The sequence below is a fragment of the Arabidopsis lyrata genome, assembly GCF_000004255.2.
Source record: "Arabidopsis lyrata subsp. lyrata unplaced genomic scaffold ARALYscaffold_7, whole genome shotgun sequence".
NCBI classification, from domain to species: Eukaryota; Viridiplantae; Streptophyta; class Magnoliopsida; order Brassicales; family Brassicaceae; genus Arabidopsis; species Arabidopsis lyrata.
The window spans coordinates 12,185,369-12,202,159 of record NW_003302549.1 but is presented as its reverse complement, the minus strand read 5'-3'; the positions used below and the strand labels follow the sequence as shown (position 1 = coordinate 12,202,159).

The 16,791-nt window shown below is 38.5% G+C and overlaps 1 protein-coding gene across 1 annotated transcript; it reads right to left on the bottom strand.

Annotated features, from left to right (window-relative positions):
* Positions 1–2,176: 2,176 nt before the first annotated feature.
* On the bottom strand, positions 2,177–14,884 carry LOC9304213 (guanine nucleotide exchange factor SPIKE 1). The gene is made up of 30 exons (XM_021018299.1): positions 14,448–14,884; positions 14,209–14,371; positions 14,044–14,135; positions 13,841–13,953; positions 13,692–13,747; positions 13,501–13,598; positions 13,232–13,369; positions 12,646–12,957; positions 11,709–11,996; positions 11,191–11,352; positions 10,915–11,106; positions 10,792–10,835; positions 10,432–10,501; positions 9,610–9,771; positions 9,423–9,530; positions 9,265–9,302; positions 8,792–8,936; positions 8,480–8,606; positions 7,780–7,973; positions 7,217–7,347; positions 6,897–6,972; positions 6,694–6,804; positions 6,192–6,374; positions 5,750–5,893; positions 5,377–5,550; positions 4,925–5,272; positions 4,519–4,848; positions 3,813–3,998; positions 2,684–3,658; positions 2,177–2,597 (listed from the first exon to the last, which is right to left on the bottom strand). The coding sequence occupies exons 1-30, from the start codon at positions 14,523–14,525 to the stop codon at positions 2,343–2,345; spliced, it is 5,493 nt and encodes a 1,830-aa protein (XP_020873958.1). The 5' UTR covers positions 14,526–14,884; the 3' UTR covers positions 2,177–2,342.
* Positions 14,885–16,791: the final 1,907 nt, after the last annotated feature.

Here is a 16,791-nt window from a genome sequence, read left to right as displayed (position 1 = left end):
AAATCTTCTCTTTAAGTATACGAGTCTCCTTGTCATGAGCAGATAAAGGTGTAGGATCAGTTTGTAAATGAGACAATAACCAATTACCACTCTTGACCGTGTAACACCCAGACCGGTTATAAGCCCATACATAGCTATCTGCTGCAACCATTGGAGGATAAGACATAATTCTGACAACATCCGGTGGAAAAAACAGTTCCAATAATAGATTGTGGTTCCAAGAGCCTTGGGTGGTAATAAGGTTTGAAACCCGCAAATCTAAATAAAAAAGAGACTGTTTGTTGAAAGGACGACGCGGGATGTTATCAAAGTTCCATTTGTCAATCCACACACTGGTAGTTTGTCCATTCTCGATGGTTTTTATGAGGCCTTTTCCAAGCAGAGCCCTACCATGGATAATACTGCGCCACGCATAAGACGGTCGAGCCCAACAACAGCATCCATAAAATCCTTACGGTGATAATAACGTGCTTTATATACCCGCGCCAACAAAGAGTTTGGTTTTGTAAGAAGTCTCCAGGCCTGTTTTGCGAGTAAAGCTTGATTAAAATCACCAACAGCTCGAAATCCTAAACCACCTTCTTTCCTTGTTTTACACATTTTTTCCCAAGACACCCAATGCATCTTCTTATGTTCTTCACATGAGTTCCACCAAAAGCTTGTCATTGCACTCGTAATCTGTTGGCATTGATATTTTGTTAATTTAAAACAAGACATGGCGTACACTGGTAAAGCCATGGCAACAAATTTAAGAAGGACTTCCTTCCCTCCTAACGACAACGTCTTTGCAAACCAACCAGTCAGCCGGGTTTTGAGCTTCTTTGTTATGTATGATAACAAATCACATTTAGAACCACTAAAACTTTCCGGAAGACCTAGATACATACCATCACCACCTTCCTTGAAAATTCCAAGAAACAGTCCCAGCAAATGTCTCATAATCGGCTCCATCTTGGTGCCATAAATAATTGACGATTTCTGAAGATTTATTTCTTGACCGGAAGCATCACCATATAGTTTCAAACACTTGAGAATTTCAGCCCCTTCTTTAAAAGTAGCCCGACAAAGAAAAAGACTATCGTCAGCGAACAACAAGTGTTGGATGGACGGGCAGTTCCGAGTTAAACGAATACCAGTGATACGTCCTTAAACTTCAGCCTTTTTCATGGTATGGACAAGTGCCTCAGCACACAAAATAAAGATAAAAGGCGAAAGCGGTTCACCTTGTCTTATTCCACGCTCCGGTTTGATAAAACCATAGGAATTCCCATTCAACAAGACCGAGTACGTAACACTTCTCACACAAACCATGAGCCAATCTACTCATTTCCTATCAAAACCAAGTCTAATAAAAAGCTCCTCCAAAAAATTCCATTCAACGCGATCGTACGCCTTGGACATGTCGGTTTTGATAGCCATAAAATCTTCATTACAGTCTGGATGATGGCTTTGTTAGCAATGTGGCTGTGATTATAAAGTGTGTTAGGATGATTGTGAAGTCCTTTGGACGTCCACCCCTTATATAGGGCCGAATGGGTGCCTTCCCGAAGAAGCACATCCGTTCCTTACACCCTTCCGAAGGGTTGCATCTTTCCAATCGTAACCTCTCAGCCTTATCCACCCTTACACCTCTTCATCCCTGAGCTACCACAGTCCACCAGCTCGAGTGTTAGCTGACCGGACCACCTAGCTGGGTCAGTACTCGATCAGTTCACCGAGCTCGGTTGAGCTGTCTGTCAGCTCACCTAGCTGAGCTAGCTAGTCCTCCAGCTGGTTTACCTCACCTAGCTGAGCTAGTTAGTTCGTCCAGCTTGTCCAGCTCACCTAGCTGGATTAACTCGAACTCTTTTGTCCGTTTTTTTCCGTCTAAGTCTTTCGGTCCGTTTCTCGGCCTTGACTTCACTATTCCTAATCTTTCCATGATCATTTCTCCATGATCACTAGATTATCCCGGAACCGTCTAAGTCATCTACCCCTTTCATGACTTAAACGTTTCATTCCTTCCTTGGGTTAACTTATTCATTGGTCTTTCTCGACCATGATCTAGTTTTCCCTAAAACAAACCGGCCCCCTTTAGGATCGCGGGACGCGGGTGTTACAATGTCTCTGAGATGTCGGAGGCATCCTAAATAGTTGAGTGGCTTGTGTTTGAAGCTGGGAGCTCATTTCCACGATCGAATATAACATAAGCTTCTGAATTAGAAGTCAAACAATTGTCATTAAAAAAATTTCTCTCATTTGTTGTCATTAAACTAAGAATTACAGAAATGACAAACATATACCCAAGCCAAATGGTGGAAGAAAAAAGCACAAAATTCGTAGCAAAAACTGACAAAGATACACTAAAGTTCGGACAAGATAGCAGGGATGTAATGGGAGAGTTCAGCGGTGAGAGACTGAAATCCATTGACAAGCTGAGTATGGAATTCCTGATCTTCTTCTCCGATTAATCTAAAGTGAACCCTAATGGCTCGCTTACAAACCGCCATGAATTCAAGCAGTGCCGCGATCAGTTGCTGCAGTTCCTGCGAACGCAATCTAGTTGCAGGCTCTCCTGATAAGAATGCTGTGCACACGCTCAACACCCCACTGTTCACCTGCATATTTCATGGAAAGGCACACGATAAGCATATTCTACGTTTTACAACACAATCTATAACAGGTATTATGGGAGAAAACCCACCTGCACTGCAACACTTCCTTGGAGAATCCTCTGCAGACTTTGAAGCCGTGGTAGGTGATCCCCATCCGAGCTACGAGGCTCCTCTAGCTCATTTCTCAGAGCAGTTGTCCGCGTTTCAATCATTCCAATCGCATTCTCCACTGGCGAGAATTCAAGGGATTCAGACTTGGTAACCAACAGCCTATTCACAAGCGCAGGGAATGAACCCTCAGTCTGCAGCACTGTTCTTCTCTTCCATTGATCTTCTAATCCACCTTGGGTCTTACCATTTTTTGTAAATGGTGTGTCAAACAAGAAGCGATCAAACACTCGTGCTCGAACACTTCCAGTCGAAAGAGAAAATATTCTCTCTCTTCTGCTCCCAAGATCCTCATCTTCCATCACTGCATCAACAGCTGTAATTTGCAGGTAGCACACTCCTGCCTGCAATTCTTCTGCTTTCACTTGTCTCGAATCTGGTATAATGTGCAGAATATGGTTGCTGTCCATTCTTGATTCATAGATATGGCTCAGCTTTTCCATTATATCCCCTAGCCGCACATCTCGTGGTTCACGGTATACATATTCTTTTCTGTCCAACTTCCCAAACTTTTCCCCGTAAAATCCCACCCGGTAATATGTAGCATCAATAAATGGGATTGGGTTTGATTCTTGGTCAAGAATGGACTCATATATATTAGTAAGTAAAGTGTGACACTTAGCCAACTGCCCATAAGCCTTCCTGCTCTTGTAAACTGGAATAACAAGTTCCAAAATGCTTGCACAAAAATGGTAGAGCTCAGCTTGAGAGAAAAGCTTATTAGCAAGCTGTAGGTACTTGACGGCGGAGTCAACTGTTAGCTTTGAAGCACCATAACCCTCGACTTCAGCTGCAGATGCCTCTGTTGTAAACTCGCCACTTACCATCGGGCAAATCTTACGCAAGGCAGACACATGATCCTTGCTCCACACACCATCATTTCTAGCCACCAAGGCCTACAAGGCGAAATCAAAACATGCACATAAGTTCTGGAAGTAGTATTTAGTGCACAGGAAGACTTGAATGAAGACTGCAGAGCTTAAAAGCCAACCAGACTGCAGAGATGATCCACTGCGCATGTAAACACATACCAGATTTATATATTATTACCTGCATTATCACACCTGCAACCGCCACAGCACACTGTGCAGCTTCAGCCCAAGACTGCATTTCCTGGTGGGCATCACATAGATGCAGCAACCACATTATGTGAAGATCCGGAACAGGAGCAAATGCCATTCCAAGTTTGTAGAAGCTCTCTGCTGCAGCATATCGATCCATAGCCATCACAGATCCCTGTAATAACAAAATTTTGCATTGGAAAAATATAGAATGACTTACAAACTGGTTGAATCTAATGGTTTTTTCTTCATCACGATATGTTGAACTAAGAAGAAAAGTGACAGGAAATGGTGGAAATATGACAGTGATGTCACAAAACAGGATTGAAAAACTTGTGTAAGTTTGACAAGCCCGTCTGTGATACTTATTTTAGATCAGTGACGTCAAGACAGTCATTCACAGTAATATATGAACTCTCACCTATTTGGGAACTCCCTAAAATTCCCAAGTTAAGAGTTCAGGAACTATCAGTTATCTTATATACCTATCAGTTAGATAAAAATACTAGAAATAGGTGTCGAGGTGGAGGAATTTGAGTGTAAAAGTCATGACACTTCCACCACAGAACAAGGGAAGGACCAATTTAGCAATCAAGCCCTCTAATACAGGTGACAAGATGAGCATAAGACATTTCTTCCCTCACTGACACCAGAAAAATATCTTTACGAAATGCCAAGATGATTATGAACCATACCAAAAGGGCATGCCCGAGGCTGGCATCAAGAGCAAGAACAAGGCTATCAGAAAGATGTTTGACTTCAGCCCATGACCAGCGATTCTCTGTAAATTTCTCGGGAATTATCAACAGTGTATCATCAGGAAGACCACACTCCCTCAACAAATCGACACTCTTAGCTTCATCAGCCATTTCGCTTAATGACTGTTGAAGCCGACGTGCTTCTCCACTCTCTTCTAATGTATTATCTGTTTTCATATGAGTCACTTGGACATCCGACATGAGTTCTGACAGTGTAATGGTCAGCAAAGCCCTCAGCCTAGCAGTCTGCATAAAGTATAGCGAGCTCTGCAAGAACAAAGCAATTTAATTCATATCTGATAGCAAGAAAAAGAGAATCTTTACAGGAATCTAGATGTCTCACCTTAACTAGTATTTGAAGACCAATGACAGCCCTTTTCCTGACACTGTCATTGCGGTAAACAGCAAGCCGGAGAAGATGGAAGGCTATCTGTTTTAAGAAGCGATCGTTTTCCCTGGCCATCAGTGTAGCCCCATGAAGATCAAAGATTCTGTTGAAAATTGGAAAGAAGGCTTTCCAGAAGGCTAATGACTGGTTCCGGGAGAAGAAACTCGTCAATATTGTAGTAATGCAGTCCAATTTTCCATAGTCCGTTGCAATATTGTGAGAGGCTACCATTGATGAAAAAATTTCAGTGATCTCCAAAACCTGGAGGCTAACAGTGGCACTTACATTCTCTTCCCAAAGTTCCTGGTGACAGTGAATTCAATTAGTAGAATAGCTCATTGTAGACTATGCCAGCAAAAATGATTAGTAACATTCAGGAGAGGCAAAAAGGCAACATAAAACTATACCAGTTTTTGCCTCAAAATAGGGTGCAGCGATTCTCTTAGTGCCTGAGCTGAAGCTCCAATCCGCGAAGATTGTGCTTGAGCTAAAGCTTCTCTTAGAGAATATGGTTGGCTAGGGGAGGCCAACTGAGAATTAACTCTCTGCCACAGGTACCCATTGTCAGGTGTTCCCTCTAGCTGCAGTAAAAATTCAGAAGGCATTTGAGCGTTCCCTAGGTTTAACATAAAATACGTAAAAAGTGTAGGACATTCTAATTTAGTTTTGAGAAGCCCACCAAAAGAAAGCAACAAAGTTACGGAACTCTAGGTGAACTTGTAGGTTTTTACCAAAACGTGGAAGAGAGGAACGAACATACAGGATAAATTAGCAACTCACCCTGACTTCTTGGCGAGAAGCCTCTGACAGATAATTGTTGATAGCAGGAGAAAGTCGCTCGGAGTACTTTGGTGATCCAGCTCCTTCACTAACAGGACCACGAGAATTGTTGCCCCCGAGGATGCTGTCAGCAGCCTTCTTGTGCTGAAATTTTTTTTAGTTCAACATTATTAAATCACCATAGGAGTCAAACACTAAGTGGACTACAAATACAAATATTTTTGAGTAAGACATCAAATCTAAGTTCTAATAGACTGTAAGTAGTCCCCAAATCATTCTACAACATCCACACAACTAGCTGAAATCAATTTTTCTCCAAAAAAAAGACAAAAAGGAGTATGATAGATAACAATAACAATTTCCTTTGGCTTCCTTTAACATTGAGTTAAACAAAATAGTCAAGCCTTTTCCCAAATTTTAAGAATTGGTTGTGGAAAGGAACCTCGAAAAGTATGAGGCATTCTTCCATGAGTTTGAAATACAATCTAGTACGAGCGATGCTCTGCTGCCATGCCTTGACAAGTGATGTGTCATCCAGATTACGAACAATTTGCAGCACGCCAATTAAAACCTCACGCTTTTCAGTAGCATTTAGGTTATAAAAGACGGGCATTTCATCTAAAATCTGCAAAAGGAAAAAAACAAAACATTGAAATTTATCAGCTGGCCTTAGCTATAATTGTATAAACAAAGCCATCAATCAAAAGGTTGTTATTGCCACACACCATTTAACTCCTTTTAACATATTTCTTATTTTCCTGTAATAATGGATGCTTATGACACGATAATTGAGGGAATTACAACTGAGTACAAGCTTCAGGGCTGCTTTTTAGCCTTGGAAAATAACCATTGACCACAAAAAATTTCAAAGCAGAAGTGGATTAAAGGACTTCCAAAATGAAAGAATTTATTTATTAATTTTTTATTAAGCCACCTTGACATACCTGCCCAACAAATGGAAAATATAGTTGTGCAATATACAGCTTATCTTCAGCTTTCTGGTACCGTGCATCAAATTCATGCTTGCATAAGAGGATCACTAAAATTCTTGCTCCCTGAAAGGATGCCAAAAAAGGAAAACGATTCAAAACGTAAACTTCTTACATGATATGTATCTTATAGTACAAACACTAAGAATCAAAAATACCTTCGCCCGCAGAGGCAGCTCATCATGATCCAGGGAAAGAAATAACTCCTGTATTAATATGGATGATAAATAGTTCCTAGAGCATACAAATAAAGTTAGCTGAGTAAATAAAGTTTTCCAGATGCACACACACATAAAGGAAGTTGGAAGACTGTAGTTCAGTTTAGGCTTCTCGTTTCTGCATCTTTTCAAGAATACATATGCTTACTGCAGAAGTGGCCTCTTTATGTTCTATTTCTATGTGCTCAAGTGTGCTAATAAAGTGAAAATGTTTGACAATGCTAAACTGAATAAACAGGTGAGTATCTAAGGGAGAGTACCTGTCTGATGGGTCTCTACCAGGCATTTCTACAAAAAGATCATGGTCGGAGATAATTTGCAAAAACGTGAGCTTGCATTCGTGTAGAACAGATTGACAAACACCAGAAAACTTGTCCATGTATAATGATACCTGTTGAGTGCGAGGACGCGTAAATTTTATCACTATCAAAACTATTTGAAAGATAGATTATTCCCATGTTCTAAACTACTGACTACCAATGGCAAAAATGTGTCCCAAAAATCAGTTGAAAGATAATAAGCTGCATAACGTTTTTGAATCAAAGAATGTTTTCGTGAACAATACTAGCATACAATTTAAACAACTGAAAAGCATACACATGCACATGATTGATTAATTCGCTACCCAACGAGTAAAAAAAAAAAATTTATCAGATAAAATATAAACTCTTATGAGAGAACAATTCTTGAAACCATGCTCATGCTTGTACTCAATCAAAAATAAAATCGTCAGGAGACTTCAGAGAAACTCAGATGCAGTTTAGTAATGCAAATCGTTGCTGCCACGTATGATAATCTGAGAGACACAAAAAAAAAAACATACCAGTTCATAAACCTGGCAGGGCTCAATTATATATAAAAGATCATAACAGAAGAAGGCCAAACTGCTGTTCAGACGTTTCGCCAAGCTTAGGCCCTTTTTACAACGTTCATGAACTTCAGTTAAAAGACAATCAAACAATTGCATGATACATCGGAAAACACTTTCTTTGAGCTGCATGGGTGGAACATCCTCGCCTACGATAGAGAAGAAAAAAATGAGCAATTACTTGGTAACCGCCCAAATCACACTGAAACTAGTTAACGCACAAGGCCACAGATAGACTGTGATTAATCTAAGGCCACAATGTATTTTGTAATTATAACCACTAAATAAGCATACGACATTGTGGCATGATAGGTGGTTATTATTGGAACTTGTATTCGAGTTATGTCAAGCAAATATCGGCTGCTCATAAAATATATATTTATATAATTTGTTGGAACTCTCGCAGGCATTCAGGTTTAGAAAGCAAACATTCTATAACAGAGGGTAACCTAAAAGCTTTTTCTTCTATGTCGACATAATATGCGTCATTTTAGTGCAAATACTTACTTGAGTTCTAGACAACACCCATATTACAGGTCATCAGGTTCTACGTTAAATATAATCATGCAATTCGTTTATTGTAATGGGAAGAGACCAATTTCTACAACAGCATTGCATGTCCACTTGACAAAGAAAATTTATACCCCAATAATACCTGAAGGTAGATTGTGATCATAAAGACGTGCCTGCTCCAATGCCATCGATTTAACAATCAACTCGAGGAAAAACCACGCCATCGATAATACATCGTCATATACAGGTCCAACCCGGTAACCTTTGGCCTGTAAGGCCAGTAATAGTGTTCATCAACCAAAAGCGAAATAATTAAGAAAATTCCCAACAGATAGCTGAACAAATAGGTAACACGGAGAGTGCTCAACTTTGGTGATAAGTATAATATAATGTATATCACATTAGAACAAAGATAAGGTAGTAGTTTTATCCAGACAACGTGTGCAATTTGTACCTTGCTTCTAGCTAAACTTCCCCATACAGTTGCTAATCCAGGATAAACTGGTGGTTGATTGCCTCCAAAATCATCAAAAGAATAATCAACATAGGTGACCAGAAATCGATTTCGGTCAGCATCATCAAACGACACCTGCTGCACCCTATAGAACCAAATTGAAAGATCTAATAAGAACAAGGGTTCGTGTGCTTGTTATACATTTTCTGTGTCCAGTTAAACACATTATTTGCAACTCTAGTGATAATAGACCATCCAAAGTTAAAGACCAATGACATTGTGACATAACATTCTTTGGTCATTTAGCTAAACCCTAACCCTTACTTAAATGAATGTTCTAATAATAGTTTTCCCTGATCCTTTGGTTTAATTTTTATTTGGAGTATTATATATCCTGCTAGACAAGCCCTTTTACAAATTCACTAGCTGTACTAGATTAAACCTAGCTAAGCTAAACACTAATAAATGCATACCGAGTTAAAATATCCACCATGGCTCTGAATGCTGCAACCTGAAGCAAGTAGAAAATACTTGATTGGTAAATGATGTATGAAACAGTCACATGGACAGAAATAAGAGACAAGAATGCTTAAAATTTTATGCTAAGGAACTAGAAGATTTGTTGACAAACCTGAAGAGTTTCTCCACCATTGCCAATAAGATGAAGGAGCATATTAAGAATTGGGTAAAGAAACTGAAGCAAGGCAGTAGAATCAACGTGCTTCAAACTGTTTATTGCCTTTAGAGATATAAAAAGAACATGTTAATAATACCAGTGGAGAAAAGTAAATCAAATGAGACAGAGTTCTTGTGAATACCTGCAACAGTTCTGAACCCCAGGGAGGGCTTGTCCGGAGGGTATGTCTATCATACTCTAGACAGAAATCCCTGACACGTTCATTGGTGGGATAAAGAGATGAACAAAGTCTCAGTCGCAACTTAAAAATATTCTTGCCATCTTCCAAATAATCCAACCTCTCCTGTAATTGTCAGAGGTATAATTGTATAATTATGTTTGAAGTAATGTTGCTTTGACCAATATTAGGAATGTTATTACAAAATTCCTAGCTTGGGTAAAAAAAATTATAAAAAAAAAAAGAGTTACAGTATCTTACTATTTATACCAAAGTTGAGAACTAGAACTGATGAACAGGTGCACCTACCACTATTTACTAGGCTATACCAAATTTGACACGATTCTCCAGGCACTATGCAGAATTTAATGTTCATTTCCACCAATAGATGCCCTAGTGAGCTGATCTACAACCACCCTAGTACTCTTCGTTGATCTCTTGAAGTATATGCCCAATCATATTTTTCTGGGGATGGGAAAGTTTGGAGTTGCCTAAGTTAAATCCTTATTGTAGTGTGAGAAGCTACAGCCTAGATTAATACAATGCCAAAACCGAACGGCTAATTATGCTTGCAAGTGACGACCCCTCAATTAGTCATCAGCTACAGAACCTTCTTAACAGTCTAGCCTATTGTTCTTTATCTTTCTTCGATGTATGGAAATTTTTCATAAAGCCCCTTTCCCAACTTTTGAATCTCAAACATTTGTGCGGATTTGAACCATTATTACCAGCTTAGCATGCAAAAAGTATATCTAACGCTGATGCTTGCATATTATGACAACTTACCTTGGTGGTTTCCTGAAGATAGTGGGGAACCAGTTCTCTCATTACTGGTAGAGAAATATCAGACCGTGAGCTGCATTAGAAATCAACGAAATTGTCAGCAACAAGAAAAAAATGATAAACCAAGGCATACACTTCTCCTAGCTTCTTAATACTGAAAGTGCAATCTAGTTGTTCAGATAACTTTGACATCAATAATATACTGCATCTTCAAAATTTCATTGTTGTTTGTATACTAGCACTTTCGCCCATACAGATGAAAAACGCATCTATTAACAATTAGTGATAAGGAAATCTAAAAGAGAAGCCTTGTTTCAGCAATACATAAAAAGTCCAAATGCTAGGGTAATATCATATACATACTGGATATAGGTAGATAATGGAAGTGATGCATATCCAACAACTACCTGAAAAGAAAAGATAATTAGTCACTAGAGGCTAGATTCATTAGAGATAAACAAGCACAGAACTCTATGTAAATCTTACTGGTCTTGGAGCTTCAAGCTTTGTCTGGAGATCAACATGAAAAAAAGTGAATAACAGATGATGTGATGGCGTCCATGTGGCAGGAAGAGAGACCTTAATTTCATCATGGTAGCTAGCAGCCCTAGCACCAACAGCAACCTGTGTATGAACCCACTTCTGGAGTGAAACACCAGGCTCTCTTGGATATATTGCCTAGCCAAATCAATAGTAAGAAACAAATAAGACTCAAGAAAAAGGTCAGATCGTTTCAAGTCTGGTGATGATCAAAATAATTACCTCGAGTGGTTGTTTTCGGACATCAGTGTCATCCTTTCTCAATTCTACACGGATAAAGGGATTCCTCTTCCGACTTAAAGTAACAGCTACAGGATACACATAAAGGCAATGGAAGAGATGTAGAAAAGGCTCGTTTCTTGTCGTAGAGCAGAAATCAAAAGCCTGGAACCAAAGACGACAAACATATCAATTTGCGAGTAAATTATACCTAATGACTTGACTCACTTTTCCAGCTTCTAAATAGAGTTAGAAAAAAGAATATCTCTATTGTACTTTTATCCTCTTTAAACGGAAATAATATATGAAATGAGTCCCTAATTCCTGGGGATAAGTTAAGAAACAAGTAGTTAGGAAACCCCACCAGGATGTAACTAGATCCAAAGTGGAATGATGGTCAAGGATGACTATCACGAAGAGAAAACAGGCTGATGAAAAGAGATGGGGGCTAAAGACGAAGAAACACTATAAGCAGTAGATCAAGGAATTGGTAGAAAGAATGATAAAGCTGATGTGCTTACATGATAACAATTTAAGTCAGGAGTCCCACTTGAACTTGTTAGGTTTCTTGAAACATCCTTTGCATCCTCTGAATTCCACTTCGAACAGCCATTACGTGGTCCACCAGAACCAGAACTGGGACACTTCATAAGTGTCAGGTCACTGAGGCGGTCAGTCGGATCAAGGGAGTCATTTATGATACTTCCATTCTCAGATAGATCTTCAAAGTCTCCATGTCCATTCCGATGTTTCTCAATTTCCAGTCTTAGAACCCCTTTAACAGGTTTGTGAACCTTCCGTTTGGGGTCCTGTAAAAACCAAAGAATAAATAATTAAACAATAGCACATTAGGAGATGCCGTATGTCCAACTGATCAAGACAGTTTAAAGAGATTTTCGATATGTGTTTCCTCCAGATGAAAGCAGCAGTATACAGTATGATGTTATATCAATAAAAAGCATTCCAGTTATATGTCTGATGAAGTTACCAAACACGATTCAGATCTGAATTTTTTTATGTGAGTAAAAGAAGAGAGCTCGGAAATTTTGTTTTCTTGTGATGTATTTAGTAATATACTTGTAACGAACTACACTTCAGAAGGGAAAAATGAAATGAGGAACTTCTTTTCCTCAAAACTTCTGAATTAAACACCATGACCTGATTGTCAAATGCTACCAAAATTGATTCATGCAAATAGAAAACAAAAAAAAAACTCTTCTCTATTAAATACAAAATCATGTAATCAATCGACTGTGCATGCAACTCTACTTGCTTACATACATGACCAGTTCAGGAAAAACCAACCAAAGTGTACCTAGCAAGTATCAGACGAAATAGGATTTTCAAATTGAACAAAATCCAGGAAAACTATTCCACACCATATGAAGTTCAAAGCAATGTAAATACAATCATAAAGAACATGGTAAAAACTGTGGGATTTGAAAAGAAACATCCTACCTGAATTAACTCTTCAGAGTAGCTCTCTTTAACTTTGTTTAAATTAGATATTTCAACTACGACAGAACTTCCACCTGAATAACCTTGCTTTCCATCTGATGTGATCTTTGCAATGGGTTCATAAACACCATCATGGGAACTTGACGCGGTCATACTAGGAGCAAGGGGACTGCTAGGGGAAGCAGATTCACCAGTGTTTGTGGTGACATTATTATCAAAAAGCGGAACAACTGCCCAAGCAAAAGACTCTCGGTAAGGCATAATGCGAGACCAGACCTGCAACTTTTGCTTTTCCCTCTCAGTTAAGTGCACCTGATTCACAAATGGCCCGAGAACTTAGTTACTAACTTACTATAAACAGGGTACTTACTAATTGTGATATAAAGATCCAGCTACCATCATGACTACTCTAAATATATGATCAAACCACAGAGTAAAGACAGCTGATATATGCCATTATAAGTCACAAGGTATCTCCAAGTTACTCCAAATAAATGTTGAAAGCCACAATCTCTAAGACCAAGGCATTCACATGAGAAAGAGACTCTAGAGACAGTAAGGGAAAATTAAGGATTTTGGAACTTACAGGCTCTTTACGGGAATAGACAGATGTTGTAACGCCTCCCTCCTCTGTTGCTGTTTTTTCTAATTGAATAAGCAGGCAAACTGATGCTGATGGGGCATCTAGATAAAATACTCCACGATTTTCAGATGAATTTTTAGCCTGCAAGAAAATGTACAAGGGGCGGCAAATTCGCAAAAAATGAAGTGAGAAAAAACTTAAAACCAACTTTTATATAACCATGAGAAGGGAAAAGCCAAAAAGGGGACAGTTTGCTCTCTTCAGTAACTTACATCCTGCATTTCCGTCGGCAAAATATGGAAATAAAAATCCTCAGAGAGTTTCTCCTTCCTCTCTTGATTGTACAATGCAATCGAGCCAAAAAATGGTTCTGCAGGGATGCAAAAGAAATAAGAAAGGAAATTAAAGAAGTTGAAATAACTAAATTTACAGGAAATAGACAGCAGTTAATCAGAATTCTCACCAACTAAGCCAGACTGAAAAGCTAGAGACAAAACTCTGACGGAGATCTTCAATCCACTGTGAAGATAATAGAAAGAACAGAAGTACAAATCAGACAAAGTAATAAGATTGTTTTCAGTAAAAAAAGAACAGGTAACATGCAAAAAAAACCTGGAATAGCTTGCTGCAGGGGATTCAGGAGTTCTCTGGCCAAATATCATAGCTCTTTCATTTTCCCAGTCAAAAGCTGGTTCATAAGCAGGTAAAGGAGGTTGCCCAAAGTGCTGCAAACAAAAAAAAAGCAAGACCTTCAAAGTAAGAACCAAAGGATGAGAAATATATAACAGAGCAATGAAGCAAGCACAAGAAGACACCTTAGAGGATCCAGAATCAGAAAACGGCCTCCCGGATATACTAGCTACATCCTCCTCAATAGTTGCACTCCTAGCACTAGCAAGACGGATTTCTGAAGAAGCAGAGAGTTCATTAAAAGACGAAAATTGACAAAAGCAAAAAAAAAAAAACCAATGCATCCATACCAGTCTCGGTATCAGTATCAGGTCCTTCAAAAATCTGAGTCTGGAAAGTATCAGGTCGAATATTTTCATAGTGACCATATTTATTAACATCTTTAACCCATTCAGTGCCATAGCATTGAACCAATTGATTCAAATGCGGCCATTGTTCCAGATTCTCATCAAGCTAAACAAAAGAGAAACACACACATCAATCAATCAATCAGGTTAACGAAACATTTAAAAAAAAAAAAGGTTATTACCAAAGGATCGAGCTTAGGGAGAGCAACAGGCTGACGAGGTATCTTACGAAATCGAAGACCAAGATTGTTGTTCTCCATTTATTCGGAGAGAAAGAGATGAGATAGATCTAATACAATGTCAGCTACAACATTTGAGAGAGAGAATTGGGGATTTGTGTTGAAGTGTGAAAAACCTAGAAAAGGAAAAAGGACATATTGGTGAAGTAGTAGTAGATCTGAGTGGGGGAGGTAGAGGAAGAGGAGGATGAATCTTTGTCTTTACGCAGAGAGGAAGAGATCCGTGAGAGGAAGCAGTTGGGGAAAAGGAAAAAGTGAAGATTACTCAAGAGGAAGCAAAAGTCGAGCTGGAACCATAAGTCCAACTCTACAGTCCTTTTTTGTGTTTTTTTTTTTTAAATGAGAGTCAATCATTGGGACGACCAATACGAAGAAGAAACCTCACCTGAACCAACAACTTAAAGAATTGGAGTAAGTTTACCAATTTCACCAAAAGTCATTCCAGTTCTCACAATACCAAACAAATGGAATTAAAAAGAATTTGCTTGTCACTATTTATTGAAGTTAGGATTGTTTCTACGGATTGATGATGTTTGAGATAAACGTTTTCTTAGTACACCTCTGTATCTATGATATGAATCAGTGAATCTCAATCTTTAGCCATTTTTTCAGGGTTGCCGTTATAGTGGAATATGAAATTAAGTTCACTTTTCATATCCATCATTTTCACATTCGGGTAAAATTGATCACCTCCTAACTTAAGCCTAGAATTTTACTTATTGTTATCTCGACTTGTTTTTTGACTAGTTAAATAATCTCTTAACTTTTCTGATTTGGACATCGAAATAATAAGTACAGTAAACAAATATTTTTAGTTGACTGGTAAACTAAAAAAACGCAAAATTAATTGACAGGATTCCAGAATCTAATGACGAATAATCTAGCTTGAAAACATATGTTCAGGTACGGAATATTTTGATCTTAACCGGTTAATGACCAATCAAATTGAACCGGTTAAAGTACCAATAAAATTAAACCGGTCGTCGTTTTTCTAATTTTCTTCAACTCGAACCTCTCAAGTCTCAAGTTTCTACATAATTTCACTTCACCACTTGTTAACTCCTCCTTTAGAGTTATAGAGACAGCTGAGAAGAAACATAACCAGGCAAAAAAATATATAAAACATTTTTTATTTTGGTAAAAAAGGATTTTACATATTGAACCATAATAAAAAATGAAACAAAAAAAGAGTAAAGAAAACAAACTTTTTTTTTTTGGATTCTGTTTTGCCTCTGTTCTTACTTTTAGGTAACACCACTGCATAGCAAGAATATGACTATTACCCCTTCCTTAGGCTAAAATTTCCAGTCGACGAGAAGCTGACACAAAGTGAAAGCGTAGATACATATACCAAGTCGTAATAAAGTCCGATACATCGGAGAAACTAGATCGGAAAAGTGAGAGAGAATTGAAGAAGATAACAAACTTTTATTAATCATTCCAATGTTTGTTACAACAACTTGATTATCAAAAATGAGAGTCATTAAGCTTATATACATCACATTAAACCGAGTATTAATCTCAGCTTATTAAACCAAAGTTAACCAGTAACATTGAACTGGTTATATCCTCAATACGCCCCCCTCAAGTCTCTAGCTTCGAAGTGTCTGGTTCGGAAGAAAGAGACTTGACAAAGACATTTGGCGAAGTAAGTGATGAAACGGACCAGGATGCAAAGCTTTGGTGAGTATGTCAGCATGTTGGTTCTCTGTTGGAACATGTAAAGCTTTAAGATTACATGACTTGATCTGGTCTCTCACCGTGTGACAATCAATCTCAATGTGTTTCGTTCTTTCATGGAAGACTGGATTCATGGAGATATGTAGAGCGGACTTATTGTCACAAAACAATTTCGTAGGACAAGTAACCTGAACATGTAGATCCTTGAGAAGTTGCTGAAGCCAGATGATCTCACATGTAGCTTGTGCCATACTTCTATATTCAGACTCTGTACTGCTTCTACTTGTAACAGCCTGCTTCTTTGACTTCCAAGAAATGAGAGATGTTCCCAAATAAACACAGAATCCTGTTATAGATCGTCTTGTATCCTTACAGGCAGCCCAATCAGCATCAGAAAAGGCATTCAAGCATATCTCAGAATCCACAGAGTACATTAATCCTTGGCATGGATTTGTCTTAATATACCTGAGGACTTTATGAGCAGCCTGCAAATGAATATCAGATGGTGCAGAAATGAATTGACTTAGTTGATGGATTGCATAAGTGATATCAGGTCTGGTTATGGTGAGATATAGCAAACGTCCAATAAGCTCTCTGTATGAAGTTG